Below are 27844 nucleotides of genomic sequence, written 5' to 3'. Positions count from 1 at the left end.
CTGATCTACGTGTAGATCTACATAGTAGTACTAGTAGACACCACACACTACAAAAATACAGTCATATCCAGCCCTAGGCCCTCGTAGTCGTACTACAGAGAGCTAGAGGTTTGGTGGTAAAAGAATGGTTCACGTGACTTCAATCGTTCTGGTATGATTCCGGAATTCCAATTCCGGAAACTAGGATTCAAGACAAGGGCACAGTCAGGTACCGGTATGTACTAGTAGTAGTAAAATCATGTACTGCATGTACATCGTATAACTCCCCTACAATTGAGTAGTCCCAACATAATGAGGGTCAGAACTGGGTTCAACACCCATAATGATGGTTCAGATGGTTCCAACGGACCGGGGCTCTACCAACCGTGGATGGTTGTAGTAAGGTCACTGTTTGCGAACACGGTGTCCTCCACCTAAAAGTCCTTGTTTCATGCCGTCATCCAGTGTCAAACCAACAGCATGATTGTACTTACTCAGTGCCTGTTGTTGGACACAGTCCCGCTATAGCAGCCATGCGGCCCCAGGCTTTCAAAGTTTGGTGTTGGATACCCGTGGGCTTGTGCCTGAATTGCAAGGACTTCAGACGTTCCGTGACCAGGGACCAGCTTTTAACAACGACATGATTTCGTTCTTCAGTTCTATTTCCCAACTGTTACTTCGCTCCATAATTCCCGACCTTGGGCCAGGCGCATCCCTGGCTAGGCTAGCCTGCACGACAAGGACTAGTACTTAGTTACGTGTACATTGACTTCCACTACAAGTACTGAGTGCTTGGTACTAATCGTTCACCCATGCAACTGTTTTGGGTCGAACATGGTATGCCGGATCCGTATGGCATACCATCGCAGGCACTGCTGAGCTCGTCGTCGTAGTAAGTATTGCCCAGTCATCATTGTCTGGTCCTGCGATGTCTTGTGATGCACCACGTGCAACATGCGTCGTTGTGAAAAGCATCATTCCATCAACCGAACCCATGTCATGGTGGTAGCGCGATCCTGCGCTGTTGGGACGCCCGCGTCTGCTGTAGACTTGAGCAGCAGAGCAATGCAAACGTCAATACGAAGGCTTAGGCAAGGTCTAAACCAGGGAGTAGTAAAATACTACTCCCTGTAAAATACTACTCCCTGGTCTAAACCGTCTGAGTCTGAAGCAAAGTCTGCAAAGATAATCGTCACTGAAGAGAGTTCAAGAGGCAGCCCCTACTCTACTCTAGTAGTAGTACTAGAACATGACATGCGTGAATGGTGATAGGCTATGGCGGTCCTCATCCACAAGGTGGGCTGGTCGTGAATATGTCACTCATTGTCAGGGGAGTCTAGGTCTGCTTCGAGCCCCACTGGCACTGAACTAACTCAGTAACTGGTCTTGTGACTAGTGCTAGTAGTAGTAGTAAGCTATAAGCTCGAGTGAGTTAGTTAGTGAGACCTTCAAGTATTAGTTAGTTAGTTCACCTGCGGGTGAAGGCACTGAAGCGTTTGTCACACGATCCAGGCCAACTCTCAGAGGAGCAATGCCTGTCTTGCAGCCTGGCGCCTTGACAGTTATCCCGTTTGTGCGTTTCACGCCTTATATGTGCATGTGTATGGTCACAGTGGCGCAGACTATCACGAGACTTGCGATAGTCCGCACCACTGCGTACATGTACATGTACATGTGAAGTCAAGCAAGTGCGCGTCCCTCAAAGCCTCTATCTACACTACAGAACCCTTATTCATGGCTCACACATGACGGGTTTACGTGGCTCTAGTAAAAGTGGCGAGCTACACTCTGTAGGCTAGCTAGACATGTGACAGCGTCCTTGCATGTCGACATGTCATGCCAAGCGTGTGTCAAAGGAGAAACACGACACGTGCGTCACGTGTCAACAAAAACTTCACCAGCTCCATATTCTGATGTGCAAGTGCCTCCGTCTGTACATTGTACAGGTATGCACACACCTTGACCGATGACCTTCCACCCCTGGCCTGAGGATTGCACAACACATCATGTCTATTATTTCAGAATGTTCTGCATCATAGACATTGTCATGCGGCTCCAGCGCGGCTTGCAAAAAATCACCCATCTTGATCTAATCTCCGCATCTTCGCTCTCCATTACAAGTTAAGATCATTGATACCAAAATCACTGGCAGCAGGAACGCAGTATTGAATTCTGTAATACAAACAATCTACAAAGCCAATGGCAATGGTACATGTACATGCGCTACGTGCAGCCGAAGATGTGGAGGCTGGCGAGAGCTCACATCAACTTGGTAAGGAAGAAGGCGATGCAAAATAGTGTCGGCGAGCACATGATGAAAGAGTTACAGACTGACCACGAAGAGAATACTGTAAACGTCGGGCAGGGGGAGGGGGGTGGGGGGGGGGGGGAGGGGTGGGGTGGGGTGGTGTTGATGGGCATTGCTGCAAAATCCTCCTACCTTCCTTGCCTCTGTTCCTGGCCCTGTACTGTCTCTGCTCTCTATGTCTCTATCTGTCTCCGCCTGTCTCTGTCTTTGTATATCCGTCTATCTATCTCTGCCTCTCCCTCTGTCTCTCCCTTTCTCCCTTTGCCTCTCTCTGTCTACATGTATGTGTCTCTCCGTCCCTCTGTTTCCAGTTCTCTTCATCATCCCTTATTGCATGCAATGGTTCTTCTAATAAGGCACACTGCTATGAGAAAGCCTCGAGTTTTATATTATTGATTTGGAGCGTCGGGGCGTTCCTATTGGCACGTGTGCAGTACTGGGCTGCATTCTGCCTTCGCAGCTGCGAAACTATTACAGTCCCCTTGTGAGGCTGTGTGGTGCGATACACAACCAGAGGGCGGTGGATATGATCTCCATTCTATGTCTCGGCGGGTTGCTTCACTCATGAATCACTGTGCATTGTATACCTGATCGTGGAGTGTTCTCTGGAGTACATGTAGATCTACAGGGCATGATGCATGAGCGTATACTGGCAAAGCATGGCTTGGATCACTCCGTAGCATCTACATGTACATGACTTGTACATCTACATCTATGGTCGTATACATGTAGGTACAGTGGACATCGGAACACACTTTGCAGCTGTCCTGTATGCACAGTACATCATCATGTAGATACTCTTTGTACTGTAAACTCACTGGCTTACTTGCGCTATATCCCACACATGTACATGACTGTATATCACGCTCGTATTCAATGCACAGTGTCAGTAAAGCCTTTGTTTGCCGGACCCTGTACGTAGCAGAATCCTGACGCCGTGACGGGACATTAGTTTCATGCACCGACGTCACAGTGCTGTGGGTCGAGTGTGCAACCCTGGATCAAGGGGAATCCCCAGATGATCATTCTAGCCTCTAGGATTCTGCAGGGCGTGAAACTGGCAAGATTTTACAAATCGGATGGTGGGCAATTCCTTGAATTCTGCTCCTATTCCTTATCCATACATGTAGATCACAGATGCATGAAACATACCAAAAAGTAGTACTAAGTGGTTCTAAGTGCTGAGGGGGGGGGGGGGGGGGGGGTTCTAGGCCTTGACGGATTATGCTAATATTTTCGTGAAAATTTAATTATGCTTTTCGCATTGCTGAAAAAATTCCCGAAATATGCTATTTTTATGCTAAAAGTTATCATATTATGCCGCATTATGCTCACATATGCTGCTAATGTACATGATGGTTCTGTGCAAAATAACAGGGGAATATTTTGTAGAGGGCGTTGTACTGCAGTAGCAAAAGTTCAACGGGGTCAACGCACCGTCCGACCTAGCTACGAACGTCACTGATTGTAGTTGACTGGACATATTATCAAGGGAGTCGTGAACCTTTTGACTTCCTGGTGCATCTACTTGTACTTGTACTTGTAGAACATGTACAACTGTATGGAATTTGATGCGAAAAGGCGGATTATTCCAATTTATGCGATTCGTATGTAATTAGCCTCGAATTATGCGATTATTCGATTTTGGTAGGAATTATGCGAAAAATTATGCTAGCATAATCCGTCAAGCCCTAGGCCGGGGGGTTCTCCCAGGATTATCCGCCGAGGGCTATCGCCGCTATCCTGAATTCAGGGTTCCTCAGCTCAAACATGGTCTCTTCGTTGCATACATCACTTTTAAAACGTGTTCACCAAATATTCGAATGTGGCCCAACATCATGGTGAACAAAGAGTAAACTGCCTTTTGTACCTACATGTACATGTACATGTAACTGCAAACAAAAAACGAAAAGAGTAGATACATGTATGCTGTTAGGTGCTGTACGAAAATGATGAGAAGAGTGTGGCGAAAAAGAAAAGAAAAAAGGCACTAGAAATCGGTGTGTATGCGCAAAGAGTAGCAGCACTGGTGAAAGGCATTGGGAGAAAGAAAGGAAGGGAAAGGGAGGTAGAGAAGCGAAGAGCTATGTCTGTGTGTGTGGATGTGTTAGTGCGACATAGACTACTAGTATGCAGTGTTGCTGCATTTATACGTGTGAAGTCAAAGATGAAGACGAATCATTTGCTAAGTTCTGTACAACTAGTTCGCATACTCATACACCAAACATTATTGAGCCATTCTTTATGTGCAACATCACAGTTTATCACAACACCGACATCATAATCGCAAGGAGTTCACACTCATCGTGACTGTGTCCAGCAGTCTCCAGCCGCGGTCCCCGTCAGACTTGGACGCCTATCACCGATGACCATTGCTTCACGTCCACAACACTTTACAAGGGATGACTGTGTGGCGAGAATGGATGCGTTGGTGATGGGTGTAGACGTGATTGCTTGTTGTGGGTGGTGTTATGCACAATGTTCTCCCCACGGCGTCTCCGTCGCTTGTACTTTGGCCTCTCTGCAATACTCCTCAACAGTCTTCCTGGCAGCTCTCTCAGTTTCCCTCAGGTCGGTCACTTAAGGGACATGTTACTAGTATTCAGTTCGTCATCATTGTCCCGTCCTGAATGCCCAGGAGGAAGTGTACAAGAAAAGGAGAGGAAGATGGCGACCTGTTAAATGTCACGCATATGATACTGGTATGCAACGTGGTCAATGTTTGTCTCAGGGTGTTGTCTACTACAATGTTTTTTTGGTGGTACTAGGTTGAGTGAAGGTAGCGTTTTTTGAGCTTGCGGATTTTCGTCTTTTGGATAGCCCAGTCGGCATGATGCGTCTTGAAGAGTGGGGAGAACGCTGGTGTATCAGATTCCAGCCCTCTAAATCGCAACAGCTGCTGATGACCACGAAAGCCACACGCCCTGTTGTCCCCGACATCAAGGTTGGAGGCATGGCGGTTCCGGAGGCCTACACCATCAAGATTCTTGGTGTGACATTCGACGCCATTATTGGCCCTGGTGCCCTTCTCCAAAGCCTGTGCCACCGCCAGACTGTATCTGGGCTGGTATACACCTGTATAAGCTCCAATGCATCCCAGGACCACCCCAACTCACAGCCATGATTCCCCTCCCCCCTCCCCCCTCCCCTCCAGCCAACCATGTAGAAGCTCGGCGCACCCGGAGTCAACCCCCTCTGACCAGCAGCACAATTTTGCAGCTGCAGCAAGTCCTGGACAGAAAAGCACCAGCTTTTTCTTCTCGTTCTTTCCCGTTTCCTTATGGAACAGCTTGCCTTGCGAAATTGTAAGGGCTCCACTCAGCTTGAGGCGGATCCACACCTTCAAGAAAGATGTCCATAAGCACCTCACGCACCAACACTGGCTGATGGCTACAGTACTGACTTCTACGGATGAACTCTAAATTCATTGTGGCACGGGTGATGTTCGTTGGTTCGGCTGTGCTGGTGGCTCTTTTAATTATGCTTGGGTATTGTAAACTGAGAACGTGCAAATGTACATTGTTTGTGGTTAAAACGTTCAATGATATTGAGTCTCATTTACCTTTTATTCATTACAGTTGTAGTTTGTTTCATTGTTATGATTATTATGATTTCCCTTTTTCTTAATTTCCTATTTAGCGCTTTTGGGTGTCATTATTTTTTGATGGCTTATTGCAACGCTGACGCCATGACATCTGGTTGGTCGAGTTGCTCCCAGAACATCCGCACGTCGTCCCTACATCCCCTGTGTTTTGTCTTTTGTCTTGTTTCTTTTTGTTCTCCACTTGTTACCGTACGTTTGGCGAGACTGAGAGACCAGAGAGCATGTACATGTACAGAAGATTGGCGTTGTAACAGATTCACTGTTACTACTAACACTAGGAATAGGATACACTTATCGCCTGCTATTATCACGCTGCTGCTGTTAGGTGTTATGTCCATCATTGCTTGTTCATGTATATAAGAATGCATTATGGCAAGGATCATTGCTTATTCCAAGAATGACTACTGAAGTTAGTTGGACTGTTACACTGGTAGCAAGAGGATGGTTGTTCTTTTCGTCATGTTCGGGCTATGCGCAGTGGCCGCATTAGTCGCCTACGGTATATTCGAGATTCAGAAGCGTCTGAATCACCTTATCGCACTCGGTCAGTGCGATGGATCAGATCAAACGCCAAGACGTGCTCAAGCTCCCAGCGGAGAGAGGCCACGCATGCGCCATGTTAAGTCTCCGCCTGTGTTTCGTGGAGATACAAGAGAGTTCAAGGAGTGGGCCTTCGCCATCGAACTCGCCATGAAGTCCCTGCAGCTGGACAACGCGGAGGAGCGCTTGAGCTACGCGGCGAGTTTTCTGGAGGGCAACGCTCGTCTTTGGTTTATCGCCTCTCAGGAGGCAAACACGCTGTTTTCCGACTGGCCAGACCTGAAGAGCAAGCTGGGAGAAGTGTACGGTTTATGACAGGGAACAGGCGCGCATCGACTTATTCGCTCTTCACCAAGATGAGACTCTTGACGAATACATCAACAAATTTTCGCGGCTTAGCTTAGAAGTTCCCGAGCTTGATGACCACTCCAGAGCTATCTTGTTCACGCGTGGGCTGGCTCAGGGCCTAAGCGGTGAGGTACTTAGGGAGCATCCGCAACATTTGGCCCAAGCCATACGAGCTGCGGTCTCAGCAGACCAGTCGATGCGGCTAGCCCAAGCAAGCTACGCCAAGGCAGTGCGCGCACCAGGGCATCAGAGGCGCCAGCCTGGACCCTGGTCAAGCCAACCAACACCATCCGGTGGGAGAGAAACCAGGGAGCCAGAGGGTCGTTCAAGGCTGTGTTTCACCTGCAGGAAACCCGGCCATATTGCCAGATTCTGTCCAGAAGGAGGGAGGAACGCCACAAGCAAGCCTTCTTTAAACGATGGACGCCAGTAAGGAAGGGAGTGCGACTACTGGCGAACACGAGAGCACCCAGGAATAGGCCACGAATCAAAGTTCAGAACAAATTCAGCCCCTTAGCAAATGAGGAACCACGCCTCGAGGAGACCGATATTCAAGCCTCGCCTGTCAAGCATTCGTCACCTGATACTGTTGGCCGGCCTAATGAAGTAACCGCCAGCACAGGGAGCATTTCCGCCGACAACGAACACGACCTAATGCGCGTCCAGGGCAAGATAAATGGACGTCGCGTTACCATGCTACTGGATTCTGGGTCAACCCACGACTTCATTTCAACTGACTTTGTCAAGAAGCACAACATCTCCACAACAACCGGTAGCGACGTCCTGAACGTCACACTTGCTGATGGATCGGTCCGCTCACAGCCTATTACGAAAACGGACAGCTTGAAGACCGTAGTCGGCGACTTTAGCGAGCACCAACAGTTCCTAGTATTCCCTATGACGCGGTATGACGTGATCCTCGGCAAACCATGGCTGACCCGGACGAACCCACAAATCAATTTTCGTACCAATGAAATCAAGCTGGAGGGGGGATCCATCATCTGTCAACCGAGTGAAAGTGATGGCACGGACAAATCCAACCCACCGATCGAGACGTTCCTCATCTCAGGGAAGCAGGCTAGGCATGCAATGAGAGGTGGCGCAGAAGGAATCCTAGCGTATGTGACAGCAGATCCGGACGAGCCACAGACGGTGGATAGTCCGGGTAGGGAGGATCAGAAGGATTTCAAGGACCTGCTGAAGGAGTTCGGGGACGTCCTTCCCGATGAGCTTCCAAACAAGCTGCCACCCAGAAGAGGCGCAGATCACGAGATAAAAACGGAAGAAGGAGCTAAACCGCCATCTCGTGCAGCATATCGTTTACCAAAACCAGAGATGGATGAGCTTCAAGCTCAGCTCACCGAGCTGCTCCGTAGAGGATTCATCCAGCCCAGCAAATCCCCATACGGAGCCCCTGTGTTCTTCGTAAAGAAAGCGGATGGAACACTTCGAATGGTATGCGACTGGCGTGAGCTAAACCGCATAACCATTAAGAACAAGGCATGCCTACCGAATATTGACGACCTCTTTGATACCGTCCAAGGCAGTGCGTATTTCACCAAGCTAGATCTGAGGTCCGGTTACAATCAGATTCGAATAGAAGAAACAGATATTCCGAAGACAGCAATAAATACCCCATTTGGTCACTTTCAGTTCACAGTGATGGGTTTCGGCCTAACAAATGCCCCGGCAACATTCCAAACCTTGATGAACAGTGTCCTCCAGCCATACCTGCGTAAATTCGTTGTGGTGTTTCTAGACGATATCCTCATATTCAGCAAATCATGGGAGGAGCACCTCGATCATGTCAGAACCATCTTAAACGCCCTCAGGAGGAATGAGCTATATTGCAAACCGTCTAAATGTGAATTCGGCCGGACAGACGTTCTGTTTCTTGGGCACCGGATAGACGGCCAATGCATTTCTCCAGATCCAGAGAAGATCAAGGCCGTGCATAACTGGCCTGTCCCGACGACGGTCACGCACGTAAGACAGTTTCTGGGATTCGCTAATTACTTTCGAAGGTTCATTAACCATTTCTCGGCCATCTCCAAACCCCTGGAGGAACTGACAGGGAAACATGTGCGCTTCGAGTGGAATCAGACTCGACAGGAGGCATTTGAGCGATTGAAGTCTGCTCTGCTGGATGCACCAGTGTTGCGACTAGCAAACGTCAGTCAGGATTTCCGCGTTGAGACTGACGCAAGTGACTTTGCTGTGGCAGGAGTCTTAACGCAGCAAGCAGAGGACCAGTCCTGGCATCCTGTGGCTTACGTGAGCCGAAAGCTGTCTTCTGCCGAACGGAATTACGCGGCCGCCGAGCGAGAAACTTTGGCTGTAGTGTACGCCCTGCAGTGCTGGCGAGTCTACCTATTTCGCCACTTTCAACTCTACACCGACAACATGGGAGTTGTCTACCTCAGGACCAAACCAAACTTAACCAAGAGAGAGGCTCGATGGATTGAATTCCTGGCCGACTATGACTACACGGTACATCACAAGCCAGGGAAGTGTAACATAGCAGACCCGTTGTCACGTCGACCAGACTTGGAACTGAATGGAATCGAGTTCTCTCTGGATGTGAATCAAGGAATTGCGAATCAGATCTCAGCAGGGTATGATAGTGACCCAGAGCTTTCGCCAGTAATCAAGCGCTTGATGGCTTGCAGCGAAGACGCCATGCATGAGCGATACGTCTGGAACAGCGTGGACCGGCGGCTGTACCTAGTAACATCGGGCGATGCTCGCCTCTGCATTCCTCGCGGTCCGGTACGGCTGCAACTGCTCAAACAGAATCATGATTGCCTGACGGCCGGCCATCCGGGGAGAGACAGGACCTACCTGAAGCTGAGCAGATACTTCTATTGGCCAGGCATGAGAAGTACTGTGAAGGACTTCGTTAAATCTTGCGACCGGTGCCAACGCGTAAAGGGTAGCCAGACCAAGGCAGGACTGTTGCAGTCCCTTCCAGTCCCCGAACAGCCCTGGACAGACATCAGCATGGATTTCATCATGGCACTGCCGCTGACCTGCCGAGGACATAGCGCCATTCTAACCTTTGTGGACCGTCTGACGAAGTATGTGCACCTGATCCCGACGACTGTTCATGTTGACTCTAAGGAGGCAGCCCGATTGTACGTGGATCATGTGTTTGCTGCCCATGGCTTGAGCAAAACGATAGTTTGCGATCGAGATCCGCGATTCACGTCGGCGTTCTTCAAGGAGGTTTTCAGTATTCTTGGCGTGGAGCTAAAAATGAGCACGGCCAACCACCCGCAGACCGATGGCATGACTGAGCGTGTGAACCGTGTCATTGAGGATACGCCAAGAGCTTTCGTCAACCATAGGCAAAACAATTGGGATGAACTCCTATCGCTATGTGAGTTTGCGATCAACAATGCCGATCAAGCGTCAACAGGTAACACGCCATTTTTTCTCAACCATGGATGCCATCCAGTTACTCCCTCGAGCTTATTGACGAAGCAGAAAGCTGGAGCTGGCATGGACACGAATGGTCCGCTGTCATGGCTGGATGGCCGCGTAGAGGCACTACGTGAGGCACAGGATGCCATCGTGGCGGCGGAGGCCCGGCAATCATTGTATGCGGATCGAGGACGGGTGGAGGACGCCCTGAAGGAGGGGGATGAGGTGTTGGTCTTCAGGGACTTCCTGCTGACGCCCGAGGAACGAGACAGGCCTTCACACAAATTAAGGCTCAAGTGGTATGGGCCGTTCAAGGTGCAGAAGAAAGTGGCCCCGAATGCGTACAGATTAGCTCTTCCAAGAATCATTCGGGCCCATCCAGTGTTCAATATTGCTGCCCTCAAGCTGTACCATGGCAATGAGATACCGGGCCGTACTCAGCCGGCACCTCCACCCCTAACCGATGCGGATGGCCATACGCGGTACATTGTCGAAAAGGTGTTGTCGCACAAGAAGAGAGGACGGCGCACGCAGTACCTAGTGAAATGGAAGGGCTACCGAGATGCCACCTGGGAGCCGGAGGAATACTTGATGGATGAAGCAGGAAACGCTATTATTCCGCTGAAAACCTACCTGGACCGTTTTTCATAAAATTGCTATTTAATTGGCAGCCACAGTTGTATTGCTAGTTTCTACGTGTTGCAATAGAAATGTAGCATTCTGCATGATTAGGATAGTGCTTCCCTGCCAGCCAGGCGTTATTTGCAGAGGACATGCACTGGATCTTGAGTTCATCAGTGTTGTTTTCGGCTACCATGCATTCCACATATCCATGCATGATCATTAGTTACCATAACTGTTCCTTCGAATTGGTACTGTTCTGACAGTTGAGAGGGGGGAATGGTGTAACAGATTCACTGTTACTACTAACACTAGGAATAGGATACGCTTATCACCTGCTATTATCACGCTGCTGCTGTTAGGTGTTATGTCCATCATTGCTTGTTCATGTATATAAGAATGCATTATGGCAAGGATCATTGCTTATTCCAAGAATGACTACTGAAGTTAGTTGGACTGTTACACTGGCGTCCTCAGTCACTCCTCACGCTATTGCAACATCCCGTATCACATCATGCTGGTATACGGGTACATGTACGTTGGTAAGGCGGTCAGGCTGTTCTCTCTTATCTCTTCTTTTCCTTTGTATTTTCTCCCTTGTGAGTTGGGCGTGCGCTTCTTTAAAAGTATAAAATGTTACTTTTTGCACGAACATTTTCTTCCCTTCCCCTCTCGGTATATATTTCTGTCTCCCCACTCTCTCCCTCTCTGTAGTTCACATACATGTATATCAAAGGAGGCAAAACCGCCTGTTTGTGGTGCGACGTTACCTAAACTTCATCACCATCAACAACAACAACAACAACAACAACAACAACAACAACAAAAACAACAACAACATCAACACCACCACCAACAACTATATCGTGAGAACAAAGATTTGAAACAACAACAACAACAACGACAACAACGACAACAACAACGACAACAACGACAACAACAACAACAACAACAACAACAACAACAACAACAACAACCGCTCTTGTAATGGTTCATGAATCCGCCCAGTCTATATTCCTTTTCCGTTTCTCTCCGTTTTTCTTTCCTTTCAGTTGCATCTTCCTTTCTGCTCTGTTTTACTTTCTCTTTTCGTTTGCCCCTCTTGATATTTGTACGTTGTACTGTTGAGGCAACGAAATGAAATAATAAAAACCAACCAAACCAACCAGCAACAACAAAAAACATGTGACATTGGAATTATGCGGGCCATTGTCTCCGCACCACCACTATCCCTAACTCCCTATGCAACAATCACAGGTGCTATAGATGAAAATTATCCCATCCCTAGATGAGCTCTGGAGTCGAGTGGGCCCCTTCCAAAGTGTTGAAGATGACATCTTAAAGACGGGCCATATCATTGGAACACGTTCAGGAAGCCTCGAGCCGCAATCGTATGAACATGGCAGGTAATCCTGAGTGAACTTGAAGGCCACCGACTTCGTCCACTGTGTTGATTGACCTACGGTAACACGATGTAAATGTGGACAGAGCGAAAGTGAACACTAGCCATTGGCGGACTATGCTCGGCCAATCGTCAAATTATGCTTTTGATTATGCTACAATTATGCCAACAAATATGCTGGATTATGCTCGGTTCCACTATGTACATGTATTCACGCTGTACATAGAGGATTGAGAAGCCACGCATACACACACGGCCATGCCCTTAGCATAATTTTGTCAAAACCGAAAGATTATGCCGACCTTACACGTTGGAATCCGTATATTATGCCGGAGCATAATTTTTTGACGAAATCCCAAGATTATGCCAAATATTATGCCGGCATAATCCGCCAAGGGCTATTGAACACCTTCTCAGAGTTGTGCCGCTGCGTATAACGCCAATCTGATCAGCAGGCAATGCTGACCTACTATGTACATGTACATGTACCGGTATTTGTAATGTGTTTGCCGCATCCCTTTTTAAAGGGAAGCGGCAAACCCATTACAAATACCGGTAAGATTACAAGGATCTGCGTACTTCGAAGTACGTATTTTTTGTTTTGTGATTCAGGTCACAGTGTATTGCGGTGACTTCCGGTACATGCAGCTGCCAGCTTTTAAAATCATTCGACTTCAGCTCAAGGTCATAATTATGGTTAGCTATTACTGGAACCCCGTTGCGTTCAACAATACCCACACACTCGTCTAAAGATGGCTTTGCAACAATGGGTGAACTGAATCAAAAAAATTCGTGTGCTATTATTGTGTACATGTAGTCACAGGCCACCAGACCATAATATTCGAAATTCGGTAACCGAACTGACATTTCCATGTGCGTGTACAGTGGTGCGTTCTATTCATGCGCCCCGACCCCACACAATTGTAACGTTGCGTGGCATTTTAAACTTAGAAAACAATGGCTGATTTCATTAAAAGAACCCAGACGTCCTCAAAATCATCCAGTTTTCATAAACATAACAATAGAACAGCTTCCTCAGACACACGCATCCACGCACATGCTTCTGGCCCATATCTGCGAGAGTTACCTCGGACGCGCAAAGATGTCACTGTGGTGCTTCGAGTCACGCCTACTAATAACTATACTAATGATGCACGGCTGGTTCCGTGAAACGGTCATTAATTTTATGAATTCTCCTCTCGGTGTTGGTTACAGGTGGGCTCGACGCCTCCAGGTCACCTGAGCTGGGGGATGCTAATTGACGTGCAAACATCGTACAGTGTGCACGTGTGTATTGTGACTTTTCCAATAGAGAGTTCCCAGATTGCCTAGAGTGCTCAACACCACAACAAGATGGAGCAATACCACAAAGGCAGAAGAGCAGAGAGAAAATCGGCTAGATCATTAATTTTGTTGTAACGCTGCGTTTCTTGCGCATAGCAAAGCTCGGCTTGTGACTTTTATGTGCTGTTACGAATATCGATTTCGAATCGAATCAATCACCGACGCACTTTATGACAGTCCAAGGACGATCAAGGACAGCAAATCGGATCTCGCACCAAATTATTATTTTTTGCTACCTGACCATGCAACCTCCCCCCCCCCCCCCTTTTCTTCTCGATGCCAGGTTGCAACGCTAACGCCGAGACCCCTGGTCGGTCGAGTTGCTCCCTGTACATCGGCACGTCGTCCCTACATCCCCTGTGTCTTGTCTTGTGTTTGTCTCCACATGTCTCTTTGTAGGGCTGTGTTCCCAATATTAATAATAAAAAAAATCTAGTATCTCATTTAGCTGGGTGGGAGGACTTCGCAGATACAGTAAAACCTGCCAAGGCGACCACTCAAGGGACTTTCAAAACATGGTCTCTGTTACCAGGTGGTCTCCTTATCCAGGGTCATTTGACTGGAAATAGCATCCCTCGATCCTGGTTTCAGTGGTCTTCTTGGACAGGTGGTCGCCTTATCCGAGTGGTCGCCTTGACAGGTTTTGCTGTACATGTACATGTAGTCGTTGAGCCAATCGCCGTCTGACGTCATGACCAGGACAGTTGGATTCGATTTCAATGTCTCAAGTGGTGTGTACTGACTATCCACACCACGCCTGATCGGCCAAAACCTTACATGTACGTGACAGTGCCAGTGCTTGAACAGCTCATTTTATCCACTTCACTGGCGATGATAATTAGTAGGTGGGTACCCTGGCATTTTGGCAATCAGGTCGCAACCAGCGCCGCACAAATGAAACTTATCAAGGCCGCTCTCGAAGTGTCGAGGAGAAACACACGTGGTCGTCCATTCACTACAACATCCTGTAATTGGGTCCTCGATACGTGTCGTGAACCCACTTGAAGGGAAACAGCTTTTCTCGACATACTAGTACAGTCGTCCCTCTCTAATCCGGCACTTTATAATCCAGCACCCTCGATAAACCAGCATGATTTTCAGTAGCCAAAATGTCCTCTTCATGCACATTACAGCAGTAAATCAGATTTGTTAATCCAGCACCCTCCCTAATCCAGCAGATTTCCGTGGCACAAATAGTGCCGGATTAGAGAGGGACCACTGTACTCAGTATCGTACTAACTGCACTGAGTTTGTGTGCATTGGGAGGAAGAAACGAAGGTGAGATTGAAGCCGGGTCAAATCAGCACTTTATCCCTGTGCATGTACATGTACATGTACATGTATGTTCAGAGTTCGATTCATTGCACCGTTCAAGTAGTATACTTACGGTTTTCTGCTGCTGGTACTGCTGCTGCGCGTTATGGCATACAGTCAAACCTCTTTAGGACGAACATCAAGGGACCAGTGATATTTGTTCGCAATAACAGGAGTTCTTCTTATCCATGTGTTTTACCCAGTGAATACACAGGGTTTTATCCGATACAGTTACGAATGCTAGTTCTTCTTAGGCAAACATTTGTCTTATCAGTGTTCTTCCTAACCAGGTTTCACTGTATTTGGCGCCCCTATGACCCGAATGGTTATGACCAGAAAGGTTATGGGATATACATGTACACGCACATGCACAATGTACATGGACATTCGGTGCCCCATGCTTTGCAATGGCAGGATGGACAGGACAGGCGGACTGTTCAGCATACATGTACATGTACATGTACGTGTGTTCCCACAACACCTGAAGTTAATGTGGAGGCCGTAGCAAAAGCACTGGATAGTAATTGTAATAGTAATAGTAATACCCAATTCATTTCGCCATCAACTCACTGCATGCAAGTGCAATGTCATGTACATAATTATTGCACTTGCACTTTGTGAAGACGACTTCTGTTTACCGTTTTTAAAAGGTAAAACAAGTGGTAAAAAAGATCCGTTGAGAATGCCCAAGTAAAATAACAAAATCACCACTCGAACCTTTGACGTTGCTGGTCATGACATGATGGAGGCGCCATCGCCTGTTTGTGTTGCGACTTTAAAATAAAATTCAACAACAACGACAACGACAACAACAACAACAACAACAACAACAACAACAACAACAACAACAACAGCAACAACAGCAACAACAACAACAACAACAACAACAACAACAACAACAACAACAACAACAACAACAACAACAACAACAACAACAACAACAACAACAACAACAACAACAACAACAACAACAACAACAACAACAACAACAACAACAACAACAACAACAACAACAACAACAACAACAACAACAACAACAACAACAACAACAACAACAACAACAACAACAACAACAACAACAACAACAACAACAACAACAACAACAACAACAACAACAACAACAACAACAACAACAACAACAACAACAACAACAACAACAACAACAACAACAACAACAACAACAACAACAACAACAACAACAACAACAACAACAACAACAACAACAACAACAACAACAACAACAACAACAACAACAACAACAACAACAACAACAACAACAACAACAACAACAACAACAACAACAACAACAACAACAACAACAACAACAACAACAACAACAACAACAACAACAACAACAACAACAACAACAACAACAACAACAACAACAACAACAACAACAACAACAACAACAACAACAACAACAACAACAACAACAACAACAACAACAACAACAACAACAACAACAACAACAACAACAACAACAACAACAACAACAACAACAACAACAACAACAACAACAACAACAACAACAACAACAACAACAACAACAACAACAACAACAACAACAACAACAACAACAACAACAACAACAACAACAACAACAACAACAACAACAACAACAACAACAACAACAACAACAACAACAACAACAACAACAACAACAACAACAACAACAACAACAACAACAACAACAACAACAACAACAACAACAACAACAACAACAACAACAACAACAACAACAACAACAACAACAACAACAACAACAACAACAACAACAACAACAACAACAACAACAACAACAACAACAACAACAACAACAACAACAACAACAACAACAACAACAACAACAACAACAACAACAACAACAACAACAACAACAACAACAACAACAACAACAACAACAACAACAACAACAACAACAACAACAACAACAACAACAACAACAACAACAACAACAACAACAACAACAACAACAACAACAACAACAACAACAACAACAACAACAACAACTGAACAACAACAACAACAACACGAGGACTGATCTAACCATCTGAGGTATGGGACCAGGCCGAATCTACTTGTACAATGTAGAAGGGTTGGTACCTCGAAGAGGGCAACATACCTAATCTGTTCTCCTGAGCCATGAGGCTGCAGCAGCCAGCAGGTACATGCGTGGCGGTGCAACCTTCATACATGCATATTTTGGTTTCTATTCTACCACCAATACAGTCAACTTCGCTTATAACGACACTGGCCGGGGCATCAGAAAAGTGTCCTTATTCGCGAAGTGTCGCTATACCCGAAGTCTCATTATAAATTTATGTGTCACAGTTGGATGGGACTTTGCTCTGGGCATGACAATTATGTCGTTATTCGCGAATTGTCGTTATATCCGCAGTCGTTGTTATCAGCGAAGTTCACTGTACATCGAATCATGAAGGTGCTGTGTGTGCCAGCAGGGGCGTCACAGGGCTGTTTGGAGTGGTACGACCGGGGTGTCCCCCGGAGAAAAAATTCGGATTTTTCGGCCAACAGGGCACGTTTTAGCACTCTACAGCCGCAAAGGAGGGTTCCCCTATAGCATTAGACAACCCACTCCAACTAAAAAAAAACGCTTCTCATGGATTTTTTTGTATTTTCTGCATATCATCATATGATCATGCATAGGTGGCCAAGGCAAAAATGAAGCTATTGCCCTCGAAAAAATCGCAAAATACGAAGTACAGTCCTAGCGCCAGCCGCTGTGCAAAAACGTATGTCATGTCCTGCGAAAGTGTGCCGCGCCGCACGGCCGGCCCGCGGACAGTCGCGAAGTACAGTACGTCATGTAATGCATTATGTTAGTTGCATTTTTTATAGAGAGAGAAGAAGATCCTTTTTTTGTTCGTTGGGATTGAAAGATCTGCCAGTGGACTGGAGAGCTACAACACTGGAAGCAGAAGAAAGGGCTTGTGGAATCTTCTCTGTCTTCATGGCAACAGGACTTTAGTTTGCGAGAGGCTTTCGTCCTGTCGTCGCGGACGCAATTCTTGTTGCTGCTACCAGAAAATTCGAACGAAACGATCTTATGTCGTTTGGTGGAGCGGGTCGTGTCGGTGAACAGCTGCAGAATGTTCTGCCGCCGTAGAGCAGCAGTCCAAACACTTTTCAACCTCGGAGAATGAAGCGCTTCCCTAATTCGTTGACAAGCACGGCGTTCGCGGGTGTAGATCTTGTAATGTATTTTCGCATCAGCTTGCAGTAGATCGTCAGGAGCCAGAGGTAGGTCTATTAGGTAGGTGTCGTTGTGGAAAGAATATGTTGTTGTAGCTGACAAGTAACACGTTAGTTGTAGTGTCTCTTGACCGTGCTGATCGCCATTGTAACATGGTAGATCTTGGAAATTTTTAGTTCTGGACCCAGTGATCGCCGCCAGCACTGTTTCCGTCAAGTTCGCAGTGAATGCGTCCGTGAGGAATCCATCATCTGGTTGTCTCTACCCGTGACTCCAACCGCCTATCGCAATGGATAGCCGCCTGGAGTCTTGGGGTGCTAGCTGCTAGGCATCAAGTCTGAACCTAATAATTGTATGCTCCTTGCAATGAAAGTTGTGATGTTTCGTACAAGTCCGAAGATCCTTGAGTTTTTTTATTGCTTTTTTGGATGAATTGGGTGGACCATCCTGGACGAAAAGTGGTACGACCATGGTCGTAGTGGTCGTACCGTGTGTGACGCCCCTGGCCAGGGTAATACCCGTGGTGCTGAACTTGAAGCCTAGTTCAAAGATAGGGGTATACAATTCGGATGTTGAGCCAACACCGGTACTACTAAGTAAGAAGGAAGGACCAATAAGCTACGAGTATGAGAAGGGAACGAAATTTAAACGTTCGCTTTCTAAATTGGCTTAACTTGACTGTGTGGATTGCGTCGGTGCTGACTCTTTGTTTTCGAAAGCTACGAGTTATGCTTTTAATAGTCCACCAAGGTAACGGGACATTCTACAGTTGGTTTGCGCTTCATAGATGTGTTGGAGTTAGGTGTGAGGTCAAGATTGGGGTATGCAACTCGCCGAGTGGTGTCGGCACCCTAGTTTTTGTCTTCTTTTCGCATATTTATTCTTTTTTCTGAAACTGTTGTGGTCTTTTGTATCTATTCGAAGTGGCTTATGCGAACACTTTTGGCTGGTTTGCATGATTTGCGTGCCCATTAATGCAGCTGCAGGCCATGCTGATGTCTACGCGAACAAGCACATAATAATAATAATAACAATAACTCGCATGTTTAAGTTAGGAGTTTTAGCCAACAGTCCACCAAAGTAACGAGATATTATGTCATGTTGGTTTGCGTGTCGTAGATGTGTTGGAGTTAGGTGTGAGGTCAAGATTGGGGTATGCAACTCGCAAGTTTAAGTTAGGAGTCATGGCCAACAGTCCACCAAAGTAACGAGATATTATGTCATGTTGTCGTAGATGTGTTGGAGTTAGGTGTGAGGTCAAGATTGGGGTATGCAACTCGCAAGTTTAAGTTAGGAGTCTTGGCCAACAGTCCACCAAAGTAACGAGATAATTATTATGTCATGTTGGTTTGCGTGTCGTAGATGTGTTGGAGTTAGGTGTGAGGTCAAGATTGGGGTATGCAACTCGCAAGTTTAAGTTAGGAGTCATGGCCAACAGTCCACCAAAGTAACGAGATAATTATTATGTCATGTTGGTTTGCGTGTCGTAGATGTGTTGGAGCTCAGCGTCAGTTCGTTGAGTGTCTCAACATCCCTGTCCGTTGTATGTTGTGTTGTCGCATTATCTGACCTTATAATACCTCGCTACATGTCCATGTGCGTATACTTGTACAGTAAAAGGTTTCCCTGGAGACCAGCATGCTAGACTAGTAACTTCGGGAAAGATCACACACTTCAGGGTTTTCAATACCAACATTTTGAAAAAAGATTTCATACAAGTAGTGTATATTGTACGAGTACATGTTGAAAGAAAGAACCAAAACGCCTACATGTTACGCCCTAGCGTATCCAACAGCTCAACGCTTTCGAAGCTTTGCGCAGCTAGTTCATCCCGGCCTAAGGCTAAGAGACACACCTGGCATGTACATTTACATGTTGTGCACTGTACATCATTGGGTACAGTGAAAAATCAACACTGTACATCTTGACATGCCACGAGGTGCAGAAATAAATAAAAATTAATAAAATAAAAATAAATCATTGGGTACAGTGAAAAATCGGTACAGTGAAAAATCGACACTGTGCATCGCAGTTTTCTGCGACACATTTCTGAAGTTGCGTCGCACCTCAGAAGAATTGCGTAGCAAACTGCGATGCGATACACATTGTTAAATTATTCCCTGCTTGAGTCACAGGTGCATGTGCATGCACATGAGTAAGCAAGATACTTGTGAGACAGAACAATTCAGGCAACAATTAGCACTATTAACAACTGATGAGGTACTGACATTCAACGACCTGCTGTTAGTGTCTGTGTCTGTGTCTGTGACTCAGTGTTGGAGAAGCTACAGGTAACTTGTAAAAGTTAAATCCTTTCTTTCAATTGTAGTCATGGTGTCTCCACCTGAGGCGAGCAAGTACATGTACATGAATATGTAATATGGTATTGTAATTTACGGGAACATTGTAGATGAAGCGAATGACTCTGCCTTTTTGAGCCCTGACTGCCTGGGCAATTAGCAAGCAACTGGAAATTTGGTCTTGACTTGAGCCAGTTGAGGATGTTTTGTGGGCAATACATGCGTTTCAATGTGAAGTGCATTCGAAAAGTATTCTGGACGTTGATTCGGTTCCAAGTAGATCTCCTTATCGCTGTTCAAGTGATATACATTCTTGCACTCTCAGCTCAGAAGAAGAATCATACATTAATGTGCTTGTACAAGTGTTTCTTGCAGGGTCCAGAGTTTCTCGTGGGTTACAGAAGCCAAACACGCCGACTGCTTCGAGAGTAAACTTATTATTCATCCCTGAATCTTCATTTCCAATCATCTGTCAGGAAGTCGTTGAACACCTCAAGGGGAGCATGCCAATGATAAGTGTCCAGCACTTGTCCTAATCTAAGCGATTTTGCCAACTCATGACACACCCAAACTATGTCGGCTCCTTCGAGTAAAAATAATAGTTGTACTCGCAGATTGTGAAAAAGAAATACAGGTACATAATATATATGTTATGTCCATGTACATAATTATACATGACGTTATTGTACATATACATGACGTTATTGTACATATACATGACGTTATTGTACATATACATGACGTTATTGTACATACACATGACGTTATTGTACATACATGTATACATGACGTTATTGTACAGATACATGACGTTATTGTACATACATGTATACATGACGTTATTGTACATATACATGGATACTGACATTTCGCTCCTTGTGCCCTTGTCACTTGTTCATGTAATTCCATATAACAGTGTACTAGTAATATGAACTCGGATGGAGAGCCGATGATTAATTTATAAAAAGTAAAAAAAGGACCAAGGTCAAGGAACTGCAAGTTACGCTGTCCACTTACACCACCAGTTACTATACAATCATGCTCATGCGATAACATTGCACGACACTGACCGACGGTACTGACGTTCTACAACTAACTGGCTAACAGCTCTCGCACATCTTGGATGCGCACCCCAACAGCCTTCCAACTGGGAAGGTTCTAAGTTATAGAAATAACATAAGGAGGGGAAGGTGAGCGCAACCAAGATAAGCACGAGCTGAAAGTCTCAGCTGTGAAGGACGTTGGCGGATGTTCATGCATGTCGATGACGATACTGGCAAGCCCATTGGACAATATTGGGCACCATTGCCCGTTTGGTCTGCGATACAAAATAGAATTTCAACAACAGCAACAATACGGTCAAACCACGATTCAAGGACGCCAAGCAACATTCTACACAGCTACTTGCGTGGCTCAAAAGATGCTAGTAAAGATGCTAGTAATAATTATGCTTCACATTAATAGTTGGGAGAATGAAGTTGAAGCCACCACTGCACCAGAGTGCGCATGTCCTGCCCAAGCCTGCTTGGATACGACTCGCTAATCATCAGCATCAGTCTGTATGTGGCCATTGTAATGTTTAGGAGCCACAGCGGAAATGGGGTTGACGCCGGAAAAGCTGAGTTCACCGCAAACCCGGGGAACCGAGGCTGAAGTTCGTGGGAAATAGAATTAGTATGAAGTCAACACTGTCAGTTGTCATCCCCTTTTAGAAGCTTTTTTTTTAGGAAACCTCAAAGTCCTCACTGTCTTTTCCAATCTCAGTTGTCACGCGAGCTGTACTTCCCGTGCTGAGAGACGGGCGCATGTTGATCGAAGAGGCAGGCTACTTGTTGCCATACGAGTAATCTGTGCGTTTGTTGCGGCTACAGCTACATTGTACTCTGTATCCATGCTGTTTTACGATGTACAGTGCTGGCAACTGAAATCCGATCCCCTCAGCGGTGCGCTCACGTCGCAAAGACCCGAAATAGAGGCGGCTAGAAAGTGAACGCGCCGGCCAGGGGGTCGGATTTCAGTTGCCAGCACTGTACATGTACATGTACATGTATACATGTACATGTATACATGTACATGTATAATTATGTACATGTACATATACATGTATAATTATGTACTCAATCTGCGGACATAATTATGTATATAATTATACATAATTACATACATAATTATACATGTATATGTACATGTACATGTATATGTACATGCACACACAACAGAGGCGAAAGGCTGTATTAGCTGTAACTTAAAGTTTCACGCATTTCAGCGATCATCAGACAGCAGCATTCACTATCGAATTCTCTACGAGCAGGCCTAGACATTTGATGCTAGTGTGGAAGTTAGTGCATATGTGCGAAGTGAAGACGTGGCATTGGGACGATGGTATTGAGTTGTTTTGTGAGAGTTAACGGATAAAGGTGAGAATAGAGGCGATAACAGGGCAGTGTTACCGAGTCATTAAAGGCGATAGCGACGGTAGCGCAAGACCACAGCAAGAGTGAAGAGGGCGAGAGAAAGCACCATGGCGCCAAACCTGGTGCAGGTTGCGCCATGTCGAAAAACTCACGTAACTGATGGTGAGAATCTGGACAAGTAATACTTGTTCTCGTGTCTGCATTTCGACACCAACTCCGACCTTTTGTTGATGTTGACCGTTTTGTCTGCTTCCAGGATCTCCAGTTTCTCAGCAAGGCATAGGGGACACCGCTTGGTCGCGTTCGAGTAGGCCTGGGCCTTGGTGACGACGGCCCATTTCACAGAGTGCGGAGTGTTCTTCCGCTTGAGCTTACATAATCCATATGCACTTGGACAGCTCCGTGCTTTTTTCCATCCTCTCATGCCTCGTCGTGCTCATGTGATTGTTGTATCTCTGTTTAAAGGGTGGTTCCGTTATCCCTGTTATCGCCTCTATTCTCACCTTTATCCGTTAACTCTCACAAAACAACTCGATACCATTGTCCCAATGCCACGTCTTCACTTCGCACATATGCACTAACTTCCACACTAGCATCAAATATCTAGGCCTGCTCGTAGAGAATTCGATAGTGAATGCTGCTGTCTGATGATCGCTCGATGCGTGAAACTTTAAGTTACAGCTAACACAGCCTTTCGCCTCTGTTGTGTGTGTATACTGCTCTGTGCATTCGTACATTGAGCACTCTACCTCGAGCTTCCAGAACCGGCCTTGTTTGTGTATATGTACATCATGTATGGTTATACAGAAGAACTCTGACTACTGGACTGGTCAGCGTGCTCTATGCATGCTCGACGACGTGCTGACCTTCAACAGGACAAAATAAGATCCAGTGGAACAAAAATAAACCGGTATACATAAATACAATGTATGTACATGTACATGTGTATCTCAAATCAGAGACCCGAAAAGGACAATTTCAAACTGATATATCTCAAGAACGCTTGGTCGGATCGAAGTGAGACCTTCACCATTCGACTCAGTGCCCGAAGCTCTACGGACCATGAAATTTTGATTTCTGGGGGAAATTTCCCCCTAAAAAAGCCTTTCTGACATCAGGAGTGTTTTATGGTTATCATTGCAATGCTTTTGATTCTCTGTGAATAACATGATGTTCACATGCCAGCAGGGCAGGGCGAGACGAGTTTCAATGATGGACACCAGCGGAGTCCCCTTCCTTGCCCTTTCTCGGCTGTGCAGCAGAACACATGTACCAAGAACCCATCATGATCTACATCTACATGTAGGTATTTCATGTTTGGCATTTAAGTGGTCTTTGTAAAAAAAATTTAATTTTTTTTTTCGATACACATCGATTGTCGTGAACACAGCACCACTTACCACAGCTTACCAATCCTGGGGCCTTTTTATGTTGCGTTTTACATGAACATGTACATACATTGTAATTATATAATAAAGGCGGCAACCACGTGTAGTACATACATGTTCTCCCCGATACATGTGCATGTAGGTGTTTTACAGAGGCCACTTCCAAGCATGAGAGATTGCAGGTGAAGCACGGATTACATGAATCGCGCCAATGGGGGTGAGGTTATGCCTTGTGGGAGCTCCGCCGACCTAGAGTCCTGACTTCATGGAGGCGGAAGTTGGGACTTGAGCAGCCGTTTGGGATAACTGCCAACCCATCGACGTACAGAGACCCCAGACATATTAATTTTTGTGACCGGAATCCCGCAAGGCGAGTGGTGGCATAAGCGTTCGTATCGGGCTAGTACCTTCCCAGAGCGAAACAATTTATTATTGAACGTCTAAAAGCTATCCACTGACACGTGAATACGTGAGTTGAAGTAGCAGTTGAAGTAACCATAAGCAGTTTCAAGTAGCAGTAGATAACTGAAATCCCCAGCTGCCAATGATTTGAGAGATGGGAGCTAATGATTATGTACAGTATTATGTTAGTTACAAGTAGTTGCTATACTTAAATTCGGAGTCTCAAAGCCAGAAGGTTCAGAAGGCCATTGCTGTATCTCATAGTTGCGGATCTGGATTGATAAGATACGGATGAATCCAACCACTCGGAACTTGAGTGGCCCACCGTCTTATCAGGGATTGGCAGGTACAACGATGGAGAGAAAGAGGGAGGAAATGCGTGCGCACTTGTGTCAGTGTATGTGTCTGAGAGAAAGAAGAAATAAATAAAGACAGAGAGGACGGAGAGAAAGAAAGAGAGAGAGAGAGAGAGATAGCGAGAGAAAGATAGAGAGAGAGACGACAGAGAGAGAGATAACAGAGAAAGAGAGATACAGAGGGATGGAGAGACGGAGAGAGACAGACAGCAAGATAGAGAGACGGAGAGACGGAAAAAGAGACAGAGAAACAGAAAAAGAGAGTGAAAGAGAGATAGAGAGAAAGAGAGGTAGATAGATATATAGATAGAGAGATACTCAATCTGCGACAGCATGCTGTTTCGTTCTTTGTGAACTCATCAGCGCAGCACAGAGGAAATGAGGCCGAACCTGATAGCAATGGAAATAAAAAATTAGATAGAGAGATAGATAGATAGATAGAGAGAGAGATAGATAGATAGAGAGAGAGAGAGAGAGAGAGAGAGAGAGAGAGAGAGAGATAGAGGGGGAAATCGTCAGGGATAAAGAAAGACCAAGGCAACTTATACATTGTGCATGTTAATGAGATAGATGCAGCACCCCCCCCCCCCCCCCTCCCCTCCCCTCTCCCCACCACCGCGGCTTGCATGAAGATCGCGCAACTAACTTCAGTTCTTATGTTACTGTTATGAAGCAGGATGTGACATCAGAGTGATGATGCATGTACAGAACAAGTTAATTGTGGAGCAACACAGTACCACTTGTCGTGGATCATAACACGCACTTGAGAAGAAGTAACTATCGTTGGAACGTACACGAACATTTGCATTATGGTCGATAGTCCCGAGAAGAAAACAGTACCTGTTATCCAATTAGACAAGCCGTGGAGCTCGTTGAGTGTCACCTTGTGTTCTGTTTGACACACTATGGCTTCCAGTGGGGCCATTCTCCTCGTCGACGCGTCAGCTGCAGTACCGCCTCTAGGAATTAACGTGAGTGCCGAGAATTATCGGAGATATTAAACCTTTTTGTTTGTTTGAAAACTGCACCCGTGCATAGTGTGCCACATAGTCCGCCGAGCTTCATTCTTGTCACATAGAGCTAAGTAGTAATATTATTAGTTTGCTCATCTCCAAAGTCCTTGACGCCTCTGTAGACACTAAGCGTACGCCGCCACTGATTCCCGGTTACAGTAGCCAGTGCACGAACGGTCATGCCACAATGCAGTTGCGTGTTGTAGTAAAACGTGGACGCTGTTTACTAACCCTTAACCGATGACACATACTTTTATCGATCGCCGGTGATCGATAAATTCTACACATTTTAATAGACTACAACCTTCTTCACTGTCCTTTGTCTGAGAGTATGACGCTATGTATGGTGGAACATTTTGTAAGCCTGTGGCACGTTTCCCCCCTACCCCCTGCAAGAAGACACTGCCCCCATTCTTCCTGCCCCACTTCTAATTTTCGCTGTCATGTACAATGTAATTGGGCCTGTAACCAGTTTGTAATTGGGAATTTCAAACATAATCCACTTTACTTCAAAGTAGTATACTGGGCCTATTACCTAAGCATCTTCACAAGCCAAACACACTAACAATAGCGCTCAGGGCTCATTAGGAGTTCTTTCCCGAGACACTAACTTGCCACCACTTTGCAGCGAGAAGTGACAAATGGAAGATTGTGTTGGATCGGTTTGTCAAGTGCGTTCACAGCTAATAATGGTCGTGGGTTCAATCCGCCAAGCAAGGTTTTCACTGCATCGATCCCATATACATGTATGTACATGTACATGTACATGTACATGTACAGGAAATAAATGTACATGTACACGTGGCGCCTGTTCTGTCACGCCTTCACGACGACCACTAGCACTGTTAACCCTCTCAGTGCCACGGGCGACTTTAGTCGCCCAGAATGATAGTTAATATTTCTATCATTGTCAGTGAGTGCGCGCGGGAGAAGCAGAGGCTGAAGTAGGGACCGGCGGATTCTGCTCGAAAAGGTGGCAGATTCTGCTCGAAAAAAAAAAACAGTGAAATTGGCAGAACCATACAAACCTTATGGCGGGCAATTCTCCGAATTCTGCTCCATTTCTTTATCCACATACCAAACATGCATGAAACTTACCAGAAAAAGTACCGAATTCTGCCAATTTTTCTGCTGGCAGAACCCGCCGGACCCTAGGCTGAAGCCCTGCACTAAAAACTATGGTTGTGATAGAATGCACTAGTACTAGTACTACTACTAAGTACTAGTACGCGATATCGCCGTGTTAGATTATACATGTACATGTACATGTATGTACGTGTGCGTCGCTGCCTGATGATCGTAGTAATACGTGAAGCTCAGAGTTGCAACACAGCAGCTTCCAATCTCTCTTGTGTACATAATCATTGTATTTCATGTATTTCCAGTGATACCAACAATTAGAAGTACATGTATAAATAATTATCAAGACTGACAACAGTGAGCCATAACCTCAATTATACATGTAGGTTTCATGTATATCCTGCTGGTTTGTCTCCTCCTTTGCCTTCTTTGCCTTTTATTAAATTTTTGTATTCTTTTATCTGTTTTACTGCTGTGGTTGGCTTTCACCCTTGTCTCAGTTTTACTGGCCGTCATCATGATGTGCCATGAGATAATGATATAAATATTAATAATAATAATAAAACAGGTCGCGTAATGAAGCAGCACAACGATAGATGTGCAAAGTCATGATGCCTGGTCCGCTTCTGTCCTGGGTTCACTACCCCGTGCGTTGCAGCCGCGAGCAAAACCAGCTCCCCCAGATATAAATACAAAATACAAATAACCGTTGTGAACAAGGTCTTGCTGTTGTACATGTACATGTATGTAGGAATGTACAGCCACTACTAGAACTACACTACATGTAGTACTAT

At 45.8% G+C, this 27844-nt stretch overlaps 2 protein-coding genes across 2 annotated transcripts in view; one reads left to right on the top strand and one right to left on the bottom strand.

Moving 5' to 3' along the window:
- Positions 1 to 27087, bottom strand: part of LOC135819645 (uncharacterized) — an 84149-nt gene extending 57062 nt beyond the window's left edge. Inside the window, exon 1 of the mRNA XM_065332891.1 lies at positions 27069 to 27087. The gene's annotated coding sequence lies outside the window, so the exon portion shown is untranslated. The remainder of the gene's footprint in view (positions 1 to 27068) is intronic.
- On the top strand, positions 5118 to 11811 carry LOC135820124 (uncharacterized). Its single transcript, XM_065333433.1, has 2 exons — positions 5118 to 5354; positions 11560 to 11811. Exons 1-2 carry the CDS (start codon positions 5118 to 5120, stop codon positions 11809 to 11811), a joined length of 489 nt encoding a protein of 162 aa, XP_065189505.1.
- Positions 27088 to 27844: the final 757 nt, after the last annotated feature.

The sequence above is a fragment of the Sycon ciliatum genome, chromosome 6, assembly GCF_964019385.1.
Source record: "Sycon ciliatum chromosome 6, ocSycCili1.1, whole genome shotgun sequence".
NCBI lineage: Eukaryota > Metazoa > Porifera > Calcarea > Leucosolenida > Sycettidae > Sycon > Sycon ciliatum.
Note: the sequence above shows the minus strand (reverse complement) of the source record. Positions and strands in the feature narration are given on the sequence as shown.